Genomic DNA, 19,850 nt, shown 5'->3' on the forward strand with positions numbered 1-19,850 from the left:
CTACTGGTAGCAATTTGATAATCATCAACTGGTAACCATTGAAAATCTGTGAGCCAAGTTTCTTGAAAAGTTCTGGGAGCCGTTTCATCAACGATTTACGACTAGTTGTAAATTACGATTTACATAAATTACGATGTTTCAATGAAATCGCGTTTCATCAAGCAAATCGTAAATTAAAACAAGAGTTCCGCGGTCGGAGATGACCGCATTGAAGCCGGATTTTTTATTTAAATGACAGGAAAGTACCTTTCGTGTTTTTGTCAATGCAATACTTAAATTACTGAAATATTGTTCAAAGGTCAAAATAAAATGTAAGTACTTTTCAAGGCATGAGCAAACCTTGTGTTATGTTTTGAATGCATGCATATACATGAAGTTGCCGCAACTGTGAACCTCAATTGAATGTCCTTGAAATTACCAGTGGTAAGCATACCAAAGTTAAATCATGAAAAAAATATTCACATTTAAGGTCACTGTCAATTGAAAGACTTTAAAATGACCAGTTGTTCTCTTGACCAGTGGTCATCTGTTAGTCATGGCAAAGTCCATGTCCAAGCATACGAAAGTTAAAACAACTTTTAATTTTTAACATTCAAGGTCACAGTGACCTTGACCTTCAATGACCTTAAAATGACCAATTGTCATCTACTAGTGCTGGCCAACCTTCATGTCCAGTTTGAAGACTGTAAGTCCAAGCATAAGAAAGTTATACCATGAAATAAGAATTTTAACATTTTTACATTCAAGGTCACGGTGACCTTGACCTTAAAATGACCAGTGGTCATCTACTAGTTCTGGCCAACCTTCATATCAAGTTTGAAGACTCTAGGTCTAAGCATACCAAAGTATTAACAACTTTAACATATTTACATCCAAGGTCACAGTGACCTCGACCTTCAAATGAATGACCTTGAAATGACCAGTGGTCATCTAAGTGTGCTTGCAAACCTTTACGTCAAGTTTGAGATTCTAGGTCCAAGCATACCAAAGTTACAACAATTTTAACATTTTAACATTTAAGTTCACAGTGACCTTGACCTTCAAATGAATGACATTGAAATGAATGACCTTGAAATGACCAGTGGTCATCTAAGTGTGCTTGCAAACCTTTACGTCAAGTTTGAGATTCTAGGTCCAAGCATACCAAAGTTATAACAATTTTAACATTTTAACATTGAAGGTCACAGTGACCTTGACCTTCAAATGAATGACATTGAAATGAGCAGTGGTGATCTTCTAGTACTGGCCAACCTTTATGTCAAGTTTGAAGACTCTAGGTACAAGCATACCAAAGTTATAACATGGAATAAGAACTTTAACATTTTTACCTACCAAAGTTATAAGAACTTTAACATTTTTACATTCAAGGTCACAGTGACCTTGACCTTAGAATGAATGACCTTGAAATGACCAGTGGTCATCTAAGTGTGCTTGCAAACCTTCATGTCAAGTTTGAAGACTCTATGTCCAAGCATACCAAAGTTCTAACAATTTTAACATTTTAACATTTAAGGTCACAGTGACCTTGACCTTCAAATGAATGACATTGAAATGACCAGTGGTCATCTTCTAGTACTGGCCAATCTTTATTTCAAGTTTGAAGACTCTAGGTACAAGCATACCAAAGTTATAACATGAAATAAGAACTTTAACATTTTTACATTCAAGGTCACAGTGACCTTGACCTTCAAATGAATGACCTTGAAATGTCCAGTGGTTACTTACTAGTTCTGGCCAACCTTCATGCCAAGTTTCAAGACTCTAGGTCCAAGCATACCAAAGTTATAACAACTTTAACATTTTTACATTCAAGGTCACAGTGACCTTGACCTTCAAATGAATGACCTTGAAATGTCCAGTGGTTACTTACTAGTTCTGGCCAACCTTCATGTCAAGTTTCAAGACTCTAGGTCCAAGCATACCAAAGTTATAACAACTTTAACATTTTTATATTGAAGGTCACAGTGACCTTCACCTTCAAATGAATGACCTTGAAATGACCAGTGGTCATCTGTTAATCCTGGCCAACCTTCATGTCAAGTTTGAAGACTCTAGGTCCAAGCATACCAAAGTTATACCATGAAATAAGAATTTGAACATTTTTACATTCAAGGTCACAGTGACCTTGACCTTCAAATGAATGACCTTGAAATGACCAGTGGTTACTAACTAGTTATGGCCAACCTTCATGTCAAGTTTCAAGACTCTAGGTCCAAGCATACCAAAGTTATAACAATTTTAACATTTTAACATTGAAGGTCACAGTGACCTTGACCTTCAAATGAATGACATTGAAATGAGCAGTGGTGATCTTCTAGTACTGGCCAACCTTTATGTCAAGTTTGAAGACTCTAGGTACAAGCATACCAAAGTTATAACATGGAATAAGAACTTTAACATTTTTACCTACCAAAGTTATAAGAACTTTAACATTTTTACATTCAAGGTCACAGTGACCTTGACCTTAGAATGAATGACCTTGAAATGACCAGTGGTCATCTAAGTGTGCTTGCAAACCTTCATGTCAAGTTTGAAGACTCTATGTCCAAGCATACCAAAGTTATAACAATTTTAACATTTTAACATTTAAGGTCACAGTGACCTTGACCTTCAAATGAATGACATTGAAATGACCAGTGGTCATCTTCTAGTACTGGCCAATCTTTATTTCAAGTTTGAAGACTCTAGGTACAAGCATACCAAAGTTATAACATGAAATAAGAACTTTAACATTTTTACATTCAAGGTCACAGTGACCTTGACCTTCAAATGAATGACCTTGAAATGTCCAGTGGTTACTTACTAGTTCTGGCCAACCTTCATGCCAAGTTTCAAGACTCTAGGTCCAAGCATACCAAAGTTATAACAACTTTAACATTTTTACATTCAAGGTCACAGTGACCTTGACCTTCAAATGAATGACCTTGAAATGTCCAGTGGTTACTTACTAGTTCTGGCCAACCTTCATGTCAAGTTTCAAGACTCTAGGTCCAAGCATACCAAAGTTATAACAACTTTAACATTTTTATATTGAAGGTCACAGTGACCTTCACCTTCAAATGAATGACCTTGAAATGACCAGTGGTCATCTGTTAATCCTGGCCAACCTTCATGTCAAGTTTGAAGACTCTAGGTCCAAGCATACCAAAGTTATACCATGAAATAAGAATTTGAACATTTTTACATTCAAGGTCACAGTGACCTTGACCTTCAAATGAATGACCTTGAAATGACCAGTGGTTACTAACTAGTTATGGCCAACCTTCATGTCAAGTTTCAAGACTCTAGGTCCAAGCATACCAAAGTTATAACAACTTTAACATTTTTTATATTGAAGGTCACAGTGACCTTGACCTTCAAATGAATGACCTTGAAATGACCAGTGGTCATCTGTTAATCCTGGCCAACCTTCATGTCAAGTTTGAAGACTCTAGGTCCAAGCATACCAAAGTTATACCATGAAATAAGAACTTTAACATTTTCGAGCACGCCGCCACCCCGCCCGCCCGCCCGACAGACAACATCAATCTATAAGCCGAGATTTTTTCGAAAAAAATCCGGCTAATTACATAAATTTCATACATAAATATATGACTGGGTAAGGGCACCCGTAAATTAACGTAATGGCGGTCGTTTTTGTCTTCCACGATGACAGGAGACGAACAATTACCAATGCCAAGGCTTTTAAGGGAGAGAATTGTTCTCGAAAACCTAAGAGATGAGAACATTGCTTCGATATATCGTCTAAGTAAGGGCGGAATAGAGCGATTGTTGGTTTTGCAGGGGTGTCAATTGGTCAAAATCTAAAATCCTGAAAATAGGCCTATCGTTTTGGGGCCAGAGCAAAAAACGGTAAATAATTCATGTAACTTTGTTTCTATTGTATATAACTTTGTAAACAATATGTCAAAGTAAAATAATTTGTGTTTAAGATGACATTTTGTGACAATGATCTTAAAATTCCAGAAAAAAATCCTCTGATTTATATCAAAATCAAAATTGGTCCTTAAGGGCCAAATCCTGATTTCAGGAATAATCCTGAACTTTGACGCCTCTGTTTTGATCGGGGAAGACATAGCACCAACTTGCCGGCGAGCTCATCCCTTTCATTCCGTCGCTTAGGTATGTAAATAAGGCGAAGAAATCATTGATTTAAACAAGTATAATTATAAAATTGTATTTATTTTCAAATAGCAAATAAGTAGCATTTAACCTAAAAACTTTAGAGTAGTTGCCCTTTGTTTACTTAGCATTTGACAACTCGGATTTTGCAAAATGGTTGAAGAATAAGTAGCTCTAATTGTTGTATCTTTTCTTAATAAAAGCATTCGATGATTACCGTTATTAGTTTAAGCATTTATTGTTGTGTTTCTTTACAAATGACTTTATGTTAAACTCATTCAATTTTGTGTCGACGTGTACTTATCGATGACTTTAAGTGCAGACTGATTTACCCCACCCGCTAATGTTGAACTTGTAGTTGTTCTACTTCCAAATGTTATGATTGAACAATACTTTACCTCGAAATTGTTGATTATAACATCGTGATCATGAAAATGAATATGACATCATGATATTGTTTGTGTTTGCTATTTTTAAACAAGTTATTGTATTGGTGAGTTAAGTAGATGCTGAGTAATGGTACCTTATGTATTTAATAATTGTAGAAAAATCACCTTAATTGTTTCTATATTGTTCTCATTTGATTACAATGTTGTTCGATTGGTCATTGTCAGCTCGGATACTACTTACCTGTACCCCGGGTACTCTTTAAGTATACTTACATGTAGAGCTAACCCTGTTACAGTTAATATACTTTAATATAGCCGGAAATTTAATGCTAAATGGGTTGTTGTAGGCTTAATTTTTTTAATTATGTTCACATTAATGTCTTTTTTTCTCTCAAATAGTCTTTATATCATCGAAATTTATACTCAAAAAGCATATTGATGCAGTTTTTTCAAAAGGTAAGTTTAATTTAGATAAACAATATGGCTTTACATTTATCTGTAGTGCACTGTACCACATCGAATTTTGGGCAGGAATACAACTCGGGTACAGTCTAATAAGGACCGGGTACGTTTAAGTATATTAACCTTACCTGAGGTACATGCAAGTATGCTTAATGATACCAGGGGTACATGTAAGTAGTACCCAAGCTGTGAATAACCAATCGAGCGTGAGTAAAGTAGATTGTACGTTATGTCTTTAATAATTGCAGAACAATTACCTTAATTATTTCTATATTGTTTCCATTTCATTACAATTTATTTATTTGTCAAATTCAATTTTGCAGTGCTATAAATATGCACCCCCCCATCCAAAAAATTTATTTCGTGCATATTGATGGGGCTTTTTTATTTATTTACTCCTTTTCTGCATTCCTCCCTTTTGTGTTGGTAATGTGAACATGAAATGATGAGCACTTTCATGTTAATGAGTAACTTTTATTTTTTTATAGATTTTGGCATATTGCATATTGCCAAGGGAGATGTTTACTGAGGATTCCATGCCATTAATGTGCAGGCTGTTGCTGACGCCAGCATGAGGTAAATGTAAATACAGTATTATGATTCATTACCTTATCATTAAATTTGGTATAAAAGCAGATAAATACCATAAAAGGTTGAAATAAGCGTAATGCTTATCATCTTTGACATCTAATAATCATTAGTTACGTACATGCGCAAAAATCATTAACTACCACAATAAGCACCATAAGCACTGTGTGATCAAGCCTTTGTTCTTTTATGTGTTAGCCAATGCAGCTATCAGTATTATCTTTAAATATTGTCTTAAGTTACATTATTTCATCTAGGTAACTAAAATATAGTGATTTGATAATACTTAAGCTAGTTTTGTGAAAATTATTGAGATGCTTTCCTACCTTAATCTAACAATATTAACTGTGGACTGCTGTTTTATCAAAGACAAAGCAACTGCCCAATAAAATATTTCAATTTACAGCAATATCTGAGCACCAATGATGAGGGTCATCTGCTGGGAGATAGTGGGTATCCGTTAAGGACTAACCTGATGACCCCTTAACCTCATCCCTCCCATGCTGCGGAACAGGCCTACAATGACCATCTATGTAGAGGGTGGGTAGTAGAAAGGGAATTTGGAGTGTTGAAATCACGAGATTGGTAACATATTATATAGGTTGTGAAATATAAGTCTTATTAGTGCGAGATCAACTTACCACACAGTATTTAAATGAAGTATTAGTGCCAATCTCTTTCTCACAGTGTCTTAAATCAAACGTAACTTCTAAAGCTTGATAACGTACAACTTAATGTCAATGGTATCAGGACAATTTAGTCACTTAGACAAATGTCTATGTTAAAGAAATCCACTGGTGGATGTTGGCCTTTCAAGTCCAATAAGTGCTGTGAAATATCAACTGTGTACATGCCCCTGCATAATCTGTGTCTGGATTCAAACGTTCCACTGATAGAGGAAGCGGTTGGAAATGTGATGGAACCGGAAGTTATGAACAACACACCAGTACATCGAGCAGCATGTGATAAGAGGCAGCAGCTGATCAAACTGTTTCATAAAATGTGTTAAAAATTTATAGTTATAAATGTTATAAAGTGATAGATGGCTTGAGTCTTCTCTGAATAGGCAGAGCTACACTACTCAGCCAAATGGCGTAAAGTTGTGTCATAGCTGATTTGGAAGGATTGGTATTCCTGGTCGTCTAGACACAATAGTTACAACAGCTGATGTTTGCATGTTTTATAATTGTGTATGCATAATTTGTCTAATATTTACTTCAAGGTTATAGGTTTGTGAAAGAAAAAAATGTCAATGTTCTGAGGACCAATAAAAAAAGTTATGTGTTAGGTATTACCAAGTGCTTGCTTTAATATTTATTTTAAAGGGAACTTTTCCTAAATTTTGGCAGATATTCAAGTTTTTCATTAAACGCTTTTATATTGATACATGTTAACACTGGATCTAAAAAGCTCCAGTAAAAAAAGAATACAATTAAAGAAAGATAAAAAGTAACTCCTACAGGGCTCAAACCACTGACCCCTGAAGTAAAAGCCTCACACTAAGACCACTTGTCCGTCCATGTTGATACAATGAGTTATGTATTTTACACTTTATATAAGCAATCCTCATCGTGTCACAAAATATTACGACAACAACAGAACTCTACAAATTATTCAATCGTTGAGTGTTGCAGCAGATAGTTGCAACGCTTTAAAATTTTCAAGTTTTTAAATCGTCAAAAGTTGCATATAATGGATATTTTAGAGCATGGCAAATGTTCAGTTTTACTGTTTCCTCACAAATATCATAACTACAACAAAAGTTTGCGAATCTTAAACTTATTTTATTTAATTTAGTCAATTTACCAAAACTGGAAAAGGTCCCTTGAATATTGAACAGTTATCTGAGCTCCAGAAAAGATCATATACTCAAGGTACTTTTCCCCATTAACAATTATTCAAGTGATATTTTACCCACTGACTTTCGCTCTAAAAGGTGTTCTCTGTAATGAACATTCTCAAAGCCACATTAAAACAAGGGCTGTTAGTAAAACACGCATGCCCCCCATTTGGGCTGTCAGTTGTAGTGGCAGTCATTGTGTGAATACGTTTTTTGTCACTGTGAACTTGACCTTTGACTTAGTGACCTGAAAATCAATAGGAGTTATCTGCCAGACATGATCAATGTACCTATGAAGTTTCATAATCCTAGCTGTTGGCATTCTTGAGTTACCATCCGGAAACCATTTTACTATTTTGAGTCACCGTGACCTTGACATTTGACCTAGTGACCTGAAAATCAATAGGGGTCATCTGCAAGTCATGATCAATGTACCTATGAAGTTTCATGATCCTAGGCGTAAGCATTCTTAATTCATCATCTGGAAATCATTTTACTGTATCAACTCACTGTGACCTTGACCTTTGACTTAGTGACCTGACAATCAATAGGGGTCATCTGCCAGTCATGATTAATCTACCTATGAAGTTTCATGATCCTAGGCCTAAGATTTCTTGAGTTATTTATCATCCGGAAACCATCTGGTGGACAGACCGACCAAGCAAAACAATATACCCCCTCTTCTTTGAAGGGGGGCATAAAAAGTGGGCTTGTAAATGTAACGGTACTTTATAATAATAAGTGTGCTGTCTATAAATATGGATATTATTGTCATAGAAAAATAGAAGTTTTCCAGTATATTAGATTGTTTCCGAATGTATTTACTAAACTTTACCCCTTTATGATTCTCTGTTCAATTATTTAGTCATCTACCGTTAAAAAATGTTGTTTACCTGTGCATTTTTTTTGTATTTTTATTAAAATGTTTATGATAATAATGTTTATGGTATTTGATAACAGTTGCTATGACACTAGTTTTCAATGAATAAAACACAAAGAACATTCACAAATATTTATTATTAATCAGGAAGTACAATATATTAACTGGGCATGGTATTATAATTCATATGACAATTTATATCTTACATGATAGTATGTGTAATAATAAGTTTCATAGACTCACTGAACACCATCACATGTAAAATCATTAAAAGTTCCAGAAACAATTGAGCAATTTAGAATTTCATTTTTTTTAAAGAGAAACCAGTTCCTCATGATTATTGCTTATGTCCCTCTGAATGGCATATCTTTCCCTTGACGCCATCAACATCTCCTCCCGAGTTTTATTACACTGTTGCTTCATTCTTCACATGTTGCTGCAAGCAGATAAATTTACTAGTTTATACATTTAACAGAACTAAATATTAAATACACAACATATGACACTATGGTCATAATAAGTTAGCATGCCTACATGACCTGGTTTTGTTTCTGAAAGTTGGTTTTTGTATTGCAAAATTAACCTAGCTTTCTGAACTTAAACTCAACATTTGTGTGTGACACTAATGCTCTACATTCAAATTTCTTTTTTAAGTACATGGATGTCGAAAGAATTAAATAAAAAATACCTTGACACACAAGTTCATACCCTGGTAAATAGGTTACCGGTAATAAAGTTAAATGAAAAAATGCAGCAATACTTTATCCCCATAAAACAGAGTGCAATGAAAAACAAGAGCACCGCATAACAGGTGTGAACGCTCGGCTACGGGTGCATTTTTTAACGAATAAAAGCTTGTCAGAATTATTTTAAGGTCCTTCACCTTTGACCTAGTGACCCAAATATGGGTGAGGCGTGTAGAACTCGTCAAGGTGGAGCTGCATATGAAGTTTCAAAGTTATAGGTGGAAGCACTTTGATTTTATGGCCAAAGTTCAATACATTGACAAAATGTTAAGGTTTGAGCATGACACAGACGACACGACACGCTGGCTATGACAATACCTTGGGTTTTCTCCAAAAACAGCCCAGCTTTAAATTGAAAACATAAATTGTTACATTTTTATTGTAGGAAATAATTAGCAGTCAGCTTTACTATAATCTATAGAAAAAATAAATAATTACTATTTGTTGCTTCTGCCTTCAGTTTTATGTTTTAATGTAGCTGAGTGACACAACTTCTGTTTGAGTTTTGTCAACGGTGTTCTCTGTCCATTCAATTTTGGTCCTTCAGCCAGTAATAACAATTTCTTTTCTGGAAAAACAAAGAAATGGAAACTGCATTTGTGATCTTTACATGTAACACAGTTTTGCAGAGAAAGCAATATAAATCAATGTTGATTATTTACATCTTGTGAATCAACACTATAATAAATTATTGTGGACAATGATATTTATTTAATGCTTTCCGGTGGTTTATAGAGAAATATCGGTGGATTAAAACGGATAATTTCACTATTTCAAACAATGAAAATTATCAGTGAGAATTATCGATAATTTTCATTGCTTAATGTGAAATGATGTCATTTATTTGACAAAATGACGACATAATCCCAACGACATTCTTAAGTAAAACTCTTTAACAATGTATATAAACTGCGAAAAAAGCATAAAATAAAAAGAAAATTTGTTGGATTCGGTGAAATATTGATTTTAATTCACTCGTGATAATAGAAAATATATATTTTCACTCGTGGCTGCGCCACTTGTGAAAATATCATTGTCTATGATCACTCGTGAATTAAAAACGATGATCCACCGAATCCAACAAATATCCCCTATATAATAGACAAACAAATAGCATTCTCAATGATATGACATTTGTGATTACCGGTACTAAACATGTTGTGTCATGTGAATCTAATACCTTATTGAAATAAAATATTTGATAATTGAACACAAAAATGCTGACATGAATTCCGATTGGTCTGTATTAAATTATATTATTAAACTGTTAATTGATCTACACCACAGTCACATTTCTGCATAGAAATAACAAAACAATTAATCTTACCAATACATTTTTATTCATGGATAAAGAAAGTAAGCAAAAAATGATCTTCATTCTTGTCAATATCAATTGCCGCCTTAGAGTCTTTTGATGATTTTTGCTTTGGCAGGCACTTGGCTGAAATAATTCGCGTTCAGATTTATCCTGAACGCGAATTATTTCAGCTGTCTTCATTCATGACCAACAAGTTCTCAACTCACATTTCAACCGTCTCCATCCAAAATAACTTCTTTTTGCGTTTAGTAACGGAAGGAGAGTGTCGGCCAAACAGCAATCGGTAGCCTTCCACACCGGTCTACACGTCGTTTTCCAGTGTTTGTTTTTGTTTCGATTCACAACTAGCATTGTTTTTGTTAGTCCAAATAATTAGACGTAAATCGACCTCATATTTATAGGAGTATGTTTTTTTGTGCGATGTTTGCCTTAGCTGACAGAGCGCGCGAAAATTACGTCATGCAATTTTTCAGACTGTGTCACTATTTTTTTCGGTTACAAAATACGTATATTTAAGTAGTCATATTTTATGTATGTTGCATTTACGATTTCGTTGATGAAACGGAGTTTATGTAAAATCGTAAACGACTACATTAATCTCGATACATAATTTACGATCGTATAAAAATACGTAATTATTGATGAAACGGCCCCCTGGTGCGTTTACTTAGATCATATTTTTTATCATAATCTTTCTTAGTTTTTTTGGTAGGTTGACTGCTCAAAGCTTTGGGTTTCTGCTCCGTTGTTGAAAATTTAAAAAATCTAAATGTTCCATTTTTACCATTAAAGTCGTCTTAAATAACAAGGTGCCCGTATTTTAGCTTGATTGCTCCGCAAAAAGCACTGACAATGTAATCGCATGTCAACATCCAGTTTTGTAAAACTTAATTACGGCTTTAATACAATGTATTTTTTTGTATACCTGGACCCGACTTTTAAAAAACTTGGGACAACTAAATTGAAAAAAATCAGTTGCCCAGACAAGCAAATGTACGACTCGGGCAACTCGGACATTTGATTTTGCCACCCCTGCTAAGGGTTTGAGATGAAGCCTTTAAAACATGAATCTAGAAAGAAATTTTACTTTTAAGGGGCTACAAATGTGTAAAAATACGTATCTAAGTGGTAAAGGGTTAAGAAGGGGAATGTCCTGATGAGCTCTGTGATTACTGGCCCAGGGTATCTAAGATAAGACTCAGACTCACTGCTCCAGCAGTCCCTGTCAGACTCAAGTTCAGTGAGGGGTACTCCATTGTACCTGTGGCCTTTGAGCACCTTGCCATTGGTGTGTGTCCCCTGCAGGTCAGAAAGATTCACCGCAGTCTGGTTGTGTGTATCCGTGATTGCAGTCTTCATGCGACGGTTGTTGTTTTTCTTCCGCCGCTGGTGTCGGCACACAATGAAGATAACTACGGCGATGAGAATCGCAATAAGCCCAGCCAGGGAACCGATGATGATACCGATGATGTCACTTCCTGGTGTTTGCTGCTTGGAAGCTTTCTCTGGCTCCACATTGCCTGTGTACTGACCTGGTAATGGAGAAATACAGTCAGCATGAATGTAATGTACTTGCGGACCTGGGAATATAGAATTGCAGTAGGCATGAATTTTATCGCTGATCACATTGTAGATGTAAATTGCTTGTTAATAAGACCAGAAGTGCAATCCAGGTACAAGGTTCAACTTTTTTGACAAAGTTCAATGTTATAAAAATGATAGCGATAACAACAATAAGCATGACGTCTGCTGAACTTGACTATTAGCACAATGTTGCGCTGATTGCAAATCAAATTTGATGTACTATGTTTAATATATAGCGTTTCCATTCAGACACATACAATAAACAAGAGGGCCCTTATGGACTTAAACGCTCACCTGAGTTCAAGGAAAACCAAGCGTTAAACCTTGACCTAATTTTTGGACACATGTGACCCAGATTTGAACTTGGCCAAGTTATTTTAAAAATAAACCTTCTAACAAGTTTTTTTAATGGTGTTTTTTATTTTCAAATACCATATCATGTGTCTGGAGAATTATGATGCCTTTGATTGGAGGCTGACTTAAAAAATTAACTTTAGGGGTGATTTCTGCTGTAGGGGGCTTTGTCAAAAACACTGATCTACAGGTGTCTGCATTCAGCTCAAGTTCGTAGTACTTATCCTCAGGTCTTGGTGGAAGCACCATAATACCTGGTAAAGTATGGTAATACATCCCCACTCACCCTTGCCCTCCTTGCCAATGTTCAGCTCATGTTCATAGTTCTTGTCCTCAGGTTTAGGAGGAACCATTGGGGGTTTCAAAGTCACAGGGGGAACCTCCTCTGTGAAGTTGCCTGTCGCAGGTTCTGCTTGGACAGAGAGTGCAGAATATTAACACAGAAATAGCAGAATATTGTAACCAAGTGTTTTACTTTATTCTAATTTCATGAAAGTTAATTATTATTGATAATTGATGATTTTTACATCTGGAATATACAATAAAATGATCATCAATAGTTTTAAAAATTCAATGGTATTAACAAAAATTATTCATGTAAATCTTAATGAATTGTTAATTGTGCTAAGTATCCTTATTTCAAGGTTTAGTATTTCAAGTTTACACTAAATAAAAATGCTGTTCAGATGGGTTTCATATAAATGGAAAATCAATGGAATAAACTAATTGTATAAATGGAAATAACAAGAGATGTGTTTGTCAGAAACACAATGCCCCATATTGTGCCGCTTTGAAATAAAGTTTCAATGTATCATTTGGCAGGTTTAGAAATTATCTCCTTTTTAAAGCTTATTACTTCCCTTGGATTGTATTTTTTTTACTTTTGACCTTGAAGGATGACATTGACCTTTCACCACTCAAAATGAGCAGCTTCATGAGATACATATGCATGCAAAAATATCAAGTTTATATTTTCAAGATTGCAAAAGTTATGGGCAGCGTTAAAGTTTTCGGACAGACAGACTGACTAACGTGAGCAAGACTCGATCTCAATTTTGTCAGAATAAGGTTAAATAAAATTCCTGAATAGACATTTCAATATTCCTGATTGCATACCTGATATGAACTGCACCTCACTGATCATGATCCACTTGGCATCAAAGTACAACTGCAGACGGACGTACTGACCCACGTTGTTGTTCAGTTTGATCATCACGGGTCTCAAATACTCCACTACGTTGTCCAGAATAAAGTCATACTTGCCCGGACAGTTCTGGTAGAGATTCCCGCCAAGGCTGAAGTAGACCAGCGCCATCTTGAAAACACGAACGTCCATGGAAAAGAGGTTGTTGCAGTTGATGAAGACTGCTGAACTTGGTCAAATTTGAACGTGATTATCAGAGGGCCCTGGAAGTCTGCTGTGTCATTACGCAAGCCCACCCACTCATATCTGCAAGTAGACGGGATTTCTTCTCATAAAATTATGTGAAATTATGTGTGTCATTACACCAGCCCACCCACTCGTATCTGCAAGTATAAGGATTTCTTCTAATAAAATTCTTGTCTGCTACAATAACTGAAAGCTCTTTAACCCATTCCTCCATAATAAGCAAAGTGAAGATGGCTTAATTTGCAAACAGCATAAAACCAGAACAGCCTGCGAGTAACTCTCAGTCTGTTCAGATTTTATGCTGTTTGCTGTTCATCTGTAACTAAGGGTTGGAAATGAAGCCTTTAAAATTTGAATCTAGTAAGAAAGGTCTTTAATAAATTTAGCTTTCTATGGGACTACATAAGCATAAAAATAGGTATCTAAGAGGTAAAAGGATAATAATTACTGTTGGGTAAGCAAACTCCAAGGTTCAGTCCCAGTTCCTGGAAGCATTTGACATTGCTGGGTGGTCACTACACCTGACAGGAGGGGAGGGGGGGGTGTCATCCGATACTCTGGCTTTACCACTTATATACCTATTTTCATGCATTTGTAATCCCTTAGAAAGTTAAATTTAATTGAAGACTTTTCTTTCTAGATTCCAGTTTGTAAGGATTCATTTCCAACGATTAGATACTGATGAACAGCAAACAGCATAAGACCTGAACAGAATGTGAGTTACTCGCAGGCTGTTCTGGTTTTATGCTGCTTGCACAGAGCCATTTTCACTTTGTTTCTTCTTCCCTCCTCAAAATATTGACACAACAAAATTGAAAATCTTTCTTTAAATACTTATAAGCTGGAAATCCCACCTGTTGTTCAAAAATGTATCCGAACTTTCATAAGTCAAGTCAAATATTTAGGTAAGAGTGCTCAAACAGACTACAGGTTCACATTGAATTCATCCATAGGCGCATTAACTTTGAATACACAAGTTTTTTGTTATTAGAACATTTTATGGGTATTTTGTGTACAAAACACACAAGGACAATTGTTAACAGGGAGATAATCAAAGCAAGACCAATTACTTCTTTATACATTTTTAGACTTAGCAAGTAAAGGTTGTTTCCCTTTAAAAAAAATCTCTCTTGAACATACTTTTTAAAGCATTTTGATTACATCCGAACATATAAGACCTTTAAAAGGTTAAAAGGTTAAAGTTTCTCAAATTACTAGATTCAAGTTTTTAAGGCTTCATTTCCAACCCCTAGATACTTATGAGAAGAAAACAGCATGAAACGTGAACAGACTGTGAGTTACTTGCAGGCTGTAATGGTTTTATGCTGTTTGCACATAGCCATTTTCACTTGGCTTGTGGGAAAGGGTTAACAGGCATTTTAGTGCAGACCTGCAGTGCAATATGTTTTTCGTTTTCTAAGAATGTGTCAAGAACAAAATTCCCTTTGAAAATTTATTTATGGCACGTTTCTCACATTCAGACAACTTTTAACAAGATGTTTGAGTTATGCGAGTCAATAAAATTATCACAGAGAAAATGTGCACCTTTTTGGGATTTGTTTTATTCCTATTTAATGAATCCCTAAGCCTTTTATTACAGAAAAGAATCTTTTGGTTATGAAAAAGTTAAGCATGCCAGTTATTCAGCTCTTGCATGTATGTGCATTTTTTGATGTTCTGCATTTGGTAGAAATAGACATTAAAGTCTTTCAGTGCTGGAACCGAATATTAAAGAACTTTGCAAACAGTTCGGATCAAGATGAGACGCCACAGAATGTGGCGTCTCATCAGGATCCAAACTGTTTGCTTTTCTATTAGTATTCTTTGAAAAATATCGAAAAAATGCTAATTTTAGAAATCAGCAGACAACATTTTAGCAGGCGACAAATTTCCCAGCATGCAACATAAGAAATGCTAAGTGTGCTGAATGAAGTGTTTAGTCAGTTGAAACATTTGTCAAACATTTTTTTTAAATCACAAACATATCATTTGTCACATACGACAGAATTCTTGTTAACTGTAAGACCACCTCAGCTATAATATAACCACCCTCTAAATTTTAGAATCTATTTTAACCCATTTATGCCTAGTGGACTCTCCCATCCTTAATTGGATCAATTTGTTTTTAAAACAAGGGCTGTTTGTAAAACATGCATGCCCCCCATATGGGCTCTCCGTTGTTGTGACAGCCATTGTGTGAATATGTTTTTTGTCACTGCAACCTTGACCTTTGACCTAGTGACCTGAAAATCAATAGGGGTCATCTGCCAGTCATGATCAATATGTACCTTTGAAGTTTCATGATTTTAGGCATAAGCATTCTTGAGTAATCATCTGGAAACCATTTTACTATTTCGGGTCACCATGACCTTGACCTTTGACCTAGTGACCTGAAAATCAATAGGGGTCATCTGCGAGTCATGATCAATCTACCTATAAAGTTTCATGATCCTAGGAATAAGCGTTCTTCAGTTATCATCCGGAAACCAATATACTATTTCAGGTCACCGTAAACTTGACCTTTGACCTAGTGACCTCAAAATGGATAGGGGTCATCTGCGAGTCATGATCAATGTACCTATGAAGTTTCATGATCCTAGGCCGAAGCGTTCTTGAGTTATCATCCGGAAACCATCTGGTGGACGGACATACAGACAAAGTGTAGTCTGGTTAACTTGTGCAAACTGCTTAGGCTAATCTCGAATGACACATCAAGAACATGCATTAAGCCCACTTTTTCCAGAATTTTTGCGCATAAAGTCTGGCATTTTGCGCATAAAGTCTGGCATTTTGCGCAATATCCATGCTAATAATAAACATAAACCTACCAATACAGGATGGCGAAGAACCATTCCACAGTGCAGTACTTGTGCTGAAATTAGCCTCTGAACCAGTTGACCTCTTCTTCATGTGACTTTTTCCAGTATTTAAAATAGCTTGTGTACTATATGACCTCTTGTTCAGGTTGTGGTTTCCAGAGCTAAAAATAGCCTTTATACAAGTTGAGCTCTTCTTCAGATGGTCTCTTCCTGTGTTACAAATAGCCTGCCAACCAAAAGACCTCTTTTTACGACGGCCTTTCCCACCAAAATCAAGCTTGGTAATTTGTTTGTTGCACTCAGCTGTTGAACAACAGTAATGGCACTCTGGGCTCGGTACAGATGCTGTACAAAAGGTGTTGGAGTTCATCAAACATTCACATGCAGTCTGGTCCATGCAACCCTTATCAATCTTTGATTTCTGGTGTGATGCATAATTACCCCGGTAACTTTAGTGTAACACACTGGCTGAAATAGGAAAAAAGGATACTGACAGTCATTTTTAAAGTTGTATTAACAATTTGCATTTGATGATATTTGAGATGTATAAAACACTCACAATAAATTTATTTTATTTTTTCAAAATACATTAAAGTAACAAACCAGTTATACTAAAATAATCGACAGAATAAACATGTTAGGTAAATGATCCATATTTGTTCATTTGTATACTTCCTTTTATTAAAATCACATCAAAATGAGCCTTTTTCTAAAATCTTGGAAAATTGTGCTTTTTTCTTGCAAAATTAGGCTTTAAACATTTGCCTAAAGTGTTGTCCCAGATAACCCTGTGTAGTCCGCACAGGCTTATCAAGTTATCAGGGGAAATACTTAACGCATATGCAGTAAACCCTGTTTTCCAACAGCGAAGTTCAAATACTCCAGGTTACCTAGTATTACTTCCATCATGAATTGGATTCACGAACCACCACAACCAACAGAAACCCATTCTAGATTGTGAAACAGTAACCATTAAAGTCTTCTCAACTAACTTGTATAATTGGTACCAGAGTGTCTTGAGAAGACAAGGTTTAATGCATGTGCATAAATTATTGTCACAGATTAGCATGAGCGGTCAATGTCCTTGCATGAAAGAGCCATCAAGGTAAGTGGATATGCTGTTTGTGTCGCTTCACAAGCTTGCCCACAAGCAACTTTCAACACAAGACACCATGAACTGGTTTAACTCGAAGGACTGGAAGGACTCTCAGTAATCGTTAGGTCTTGTAAGCAATGAAGATAATTTAACGAAGTATACAGATTATGTAAATAAATGGCTTTCTATTTGGCTTGATCCATTCTGTTTGCATAAAATCTTGTTTAAAAGTGTATTACCCCGTGTACCTCAGTGACTGAGGAGTTAGCCTTAAAGGGGCCTTTTCACAGATTTTGGCATTTTTTAACTTATTCATTAAATGCTTTATATCGATAAATGTAAACATTGGATCGTAAAAGCTCCAGTAAAAAATCAAGAATAAAATTAAAAAAAGGAAAAGAACATTGCCCGGACCAGGTTTCGAACCAGTGACCCCTGGAGTCCTGCCAGAGTCCTGAAGTAAAAACGCTTTAGCCTACTGAGCTATTCCGCCGAGTACACATGCTGAACGTATTTTATACCTTATATAAGCAATCTTCGTAGTTTCACAAAATTTAACGACAAAAACAGAACTCTCCAAATTATTCAATCGTTTCGCGTTGCAACGCTTTATAATTTTTAGGTTTTAAAATCGTCAAAAGATGCATATAATGGCTCTATTAGACCATGGTAAATGTCCAGTATTACTGTTTCCTCACAAATATCATAACTAAAACGAAAATTTGCGAATCTGAAACAACTTTTTTCAATTTTGTCAATTTACCAAAGCGTGAAAAGATCCCTTTAACGTCGATGCAGTATCTCTGGACTAGCTGCATGTCGAAGGCGATGGGCTCGATGTAGTAACGGTGATTGTGGGACACACACACTTGATCAGGCCGGCGGATGAGAGAAATTACTGGGCTTTCGTCAACTTTTGAATTTGAAAAAAAAAGACGTTGGTAAATCCTCATTTCCTTGGTTCAGATTTTTGAAATTTTCACATTTTTGTGTTAGCGTACCAAGTATTCCGTGCAGAAGTATGCCCCGAAATTAATTTTACAAGTTGGTGTGCGTTATACATTGATACAACGCTAGTCTGACTGCTAATTTGCGAAAAATTCATCGTGCAATCGTAAATATTCATGATTGGCGCCATGCTTGTTGTTGTTGTATTATGTTAAAGGGGCTATTGTCGACATACCGAATAGCGGGTACGACTACGAGGGGAGTTTGTGCTAATGCTTTTTTCGAACACTATGATCGTCGTTTTTATGTTTACTTAGTGTGTGTGACCTACAGCATGTATTTGCTGATTGTGCAAATAAACTGAAACTGCAACCATCATACTGAAAGTACTCTTTCACACTGTATGCGAGTCCGGGAAACCCTTTCTTCTCATTCTCAAAAGAAGAATTTGTGCTGGTGCCTATTGGTTAAGGGGTGAAAACTATTCAAAGTTGCTCAGATGTTAGTTAGTTTAAAATTATTTCCTGTGCGCTCCTGATATTGGAGAGACATGTTTGTTGTGAGGACTCCAGTAGAATACGAGTGGCTTGCGCTAGCCTTCATCAGTTGATTGGCCGTGGTGAGAAACGTGGGAGACGTTGTGTGCTCTAATTATGCGCCTGAGGAGTTTGCATTAAAGATTTATACATAGAAATCTTGGCAATAGTTTGTTGGCAAACAAATGCAAATATACTAGACTTTACTGGGATCCAACATATCTGATTATAGTGACACTGTACCTGATATCCACGACCGAGTCATTGTTCCCAGCTGACTGGGAATCATTGCCATCTGTTGTTTGCTTTTAGTTCAGAAACGTCTCTCATGTAAACTGTTAACGCTTAATTTTAGAGGATATTTCAAATATCTGTAGGAATTTCTGATCGCTTTTAGTCAAGTTTGAGTTAAAGTGATATTATGGGCATTTTTCGCTGTTGAATTGAGCTGACCAATTATCTGCAACTCATCATGCTACCAGTTGTTTAATATATATATATATATATATATATATATATATATATATATATATATATATATATATATATATATATATATATATATATGTAGCCGGGTTGTGTATTGAGAACACAAGTGGGTTGTCTTATATATTCTTTATTTTATAGATGTCTATAACAGTGCTCCAGATAACATGCGTAAAGGCGTAAAAACGAATTAAATTTCTTAAATAACGATTTAGATTTGAAATCTTTGCGTAAAGTTACGCATTGAAAAAATAAAACACGAATTCGAAATTTTCGACCATGCGTAAAACTT

The 19,850-nt window shown here is 35.6% G+C and overlaps 1 protein-coding gene and 3 long non-coding RNA genes across 6 annotated transcripts; 2 read left to right on the top strand and 2 right to left on the bottom strand.

Moving 5' to 3' along the window:
* Positions 1–725: 725 nt before the first annotated feature.
* On the bottom strand, positions 726–3,499 carry LOC127856840 (uncharacterized). The gene is made up of 3 exons (XR_008038205.1): positions 3,263–3,499; positions 2,185–2,817; positions 726–1,739 (listed from the first exon to the last, which is right to left on the bottom strand). It is a non-coding gene; the product is annotated as an uncharacterized LOC127856840 (long non-coding RNA).
* Positions 1,768–3,065, top strand: LOC127856843 (uncharacterized). The gene is made up of 2 exons (XR_008038210.1): positions 1,768–1,910; positions 2,844–3,065. It is a non-coding gene; the product is annotated as an uncharacterized LOC127856843 (long non-coding RNA).
* A 733-nt stretch (positions 3,500–4,232) lies between the features above and the next one.
* On the top strand, positions 4,233–6,852 carry LOC127856841 (uncharacterized). Of its 3 annotated transcripts, none has more exons than XR_008038206.1 (4): positions 4,233–4,290; positions 5,462–5,549; positions 5,968–6,101; positions 6,349–6,852. It is a non-coding gene; the product is annotated as an uncharacterized LOC127856841 (long non-coding RNA). The 3 variants fall into 3 exon arrangements; XR_008038207.1 differs by having other exon boundaries at positions 4,241–4,278; XR_008038208.1 differs by lacking the exon at positions 4,233–4,290 and adding an exon at positions 4,368–4,615.
* Positions 6,853–10,551: 3,699 nt separating this feature from the next.
* Positions 10,552–16,926, bottom strand: LOC127856838 (uncharacterized). The gene is made up of 4 exons (XM_052392983.1): positions 16,502–16,926; positions 13,400–13,733; positions 12,570–12,692; positions 10,552–11,877 (listed from the first exon to the last, which is right to left on the bottom strand). Exons 2-4 carry the CDS (start codon positions 13,617–13,619, stop codon positions 11,435–11,437), a joined length of 786 nt encoding a protein of 261 aa, XP_052248943.1. The 5' UTR covers positions 13,620–13,733; positions 16,502–16,926; the 3' UTR covers positions 10,552–11,434.
* Positions 16,927–19,850: the final 2,924 nt, after the last annotated feature.

Source organism: Dreissena polymorpha, chromosome 14 (genome assembly GCF_020536995.1).
Source record: "Dreissena polymorpha isolate Duluth1 chromosome 14, UMN_Dpol_1.0, whole genome shotgun sequence".
NCBI lineage: Eukaryota > Metazoa > Mollusca > Bivalvia > Myida > Dreissenidae > Dreissena > Dreissena polymorpha.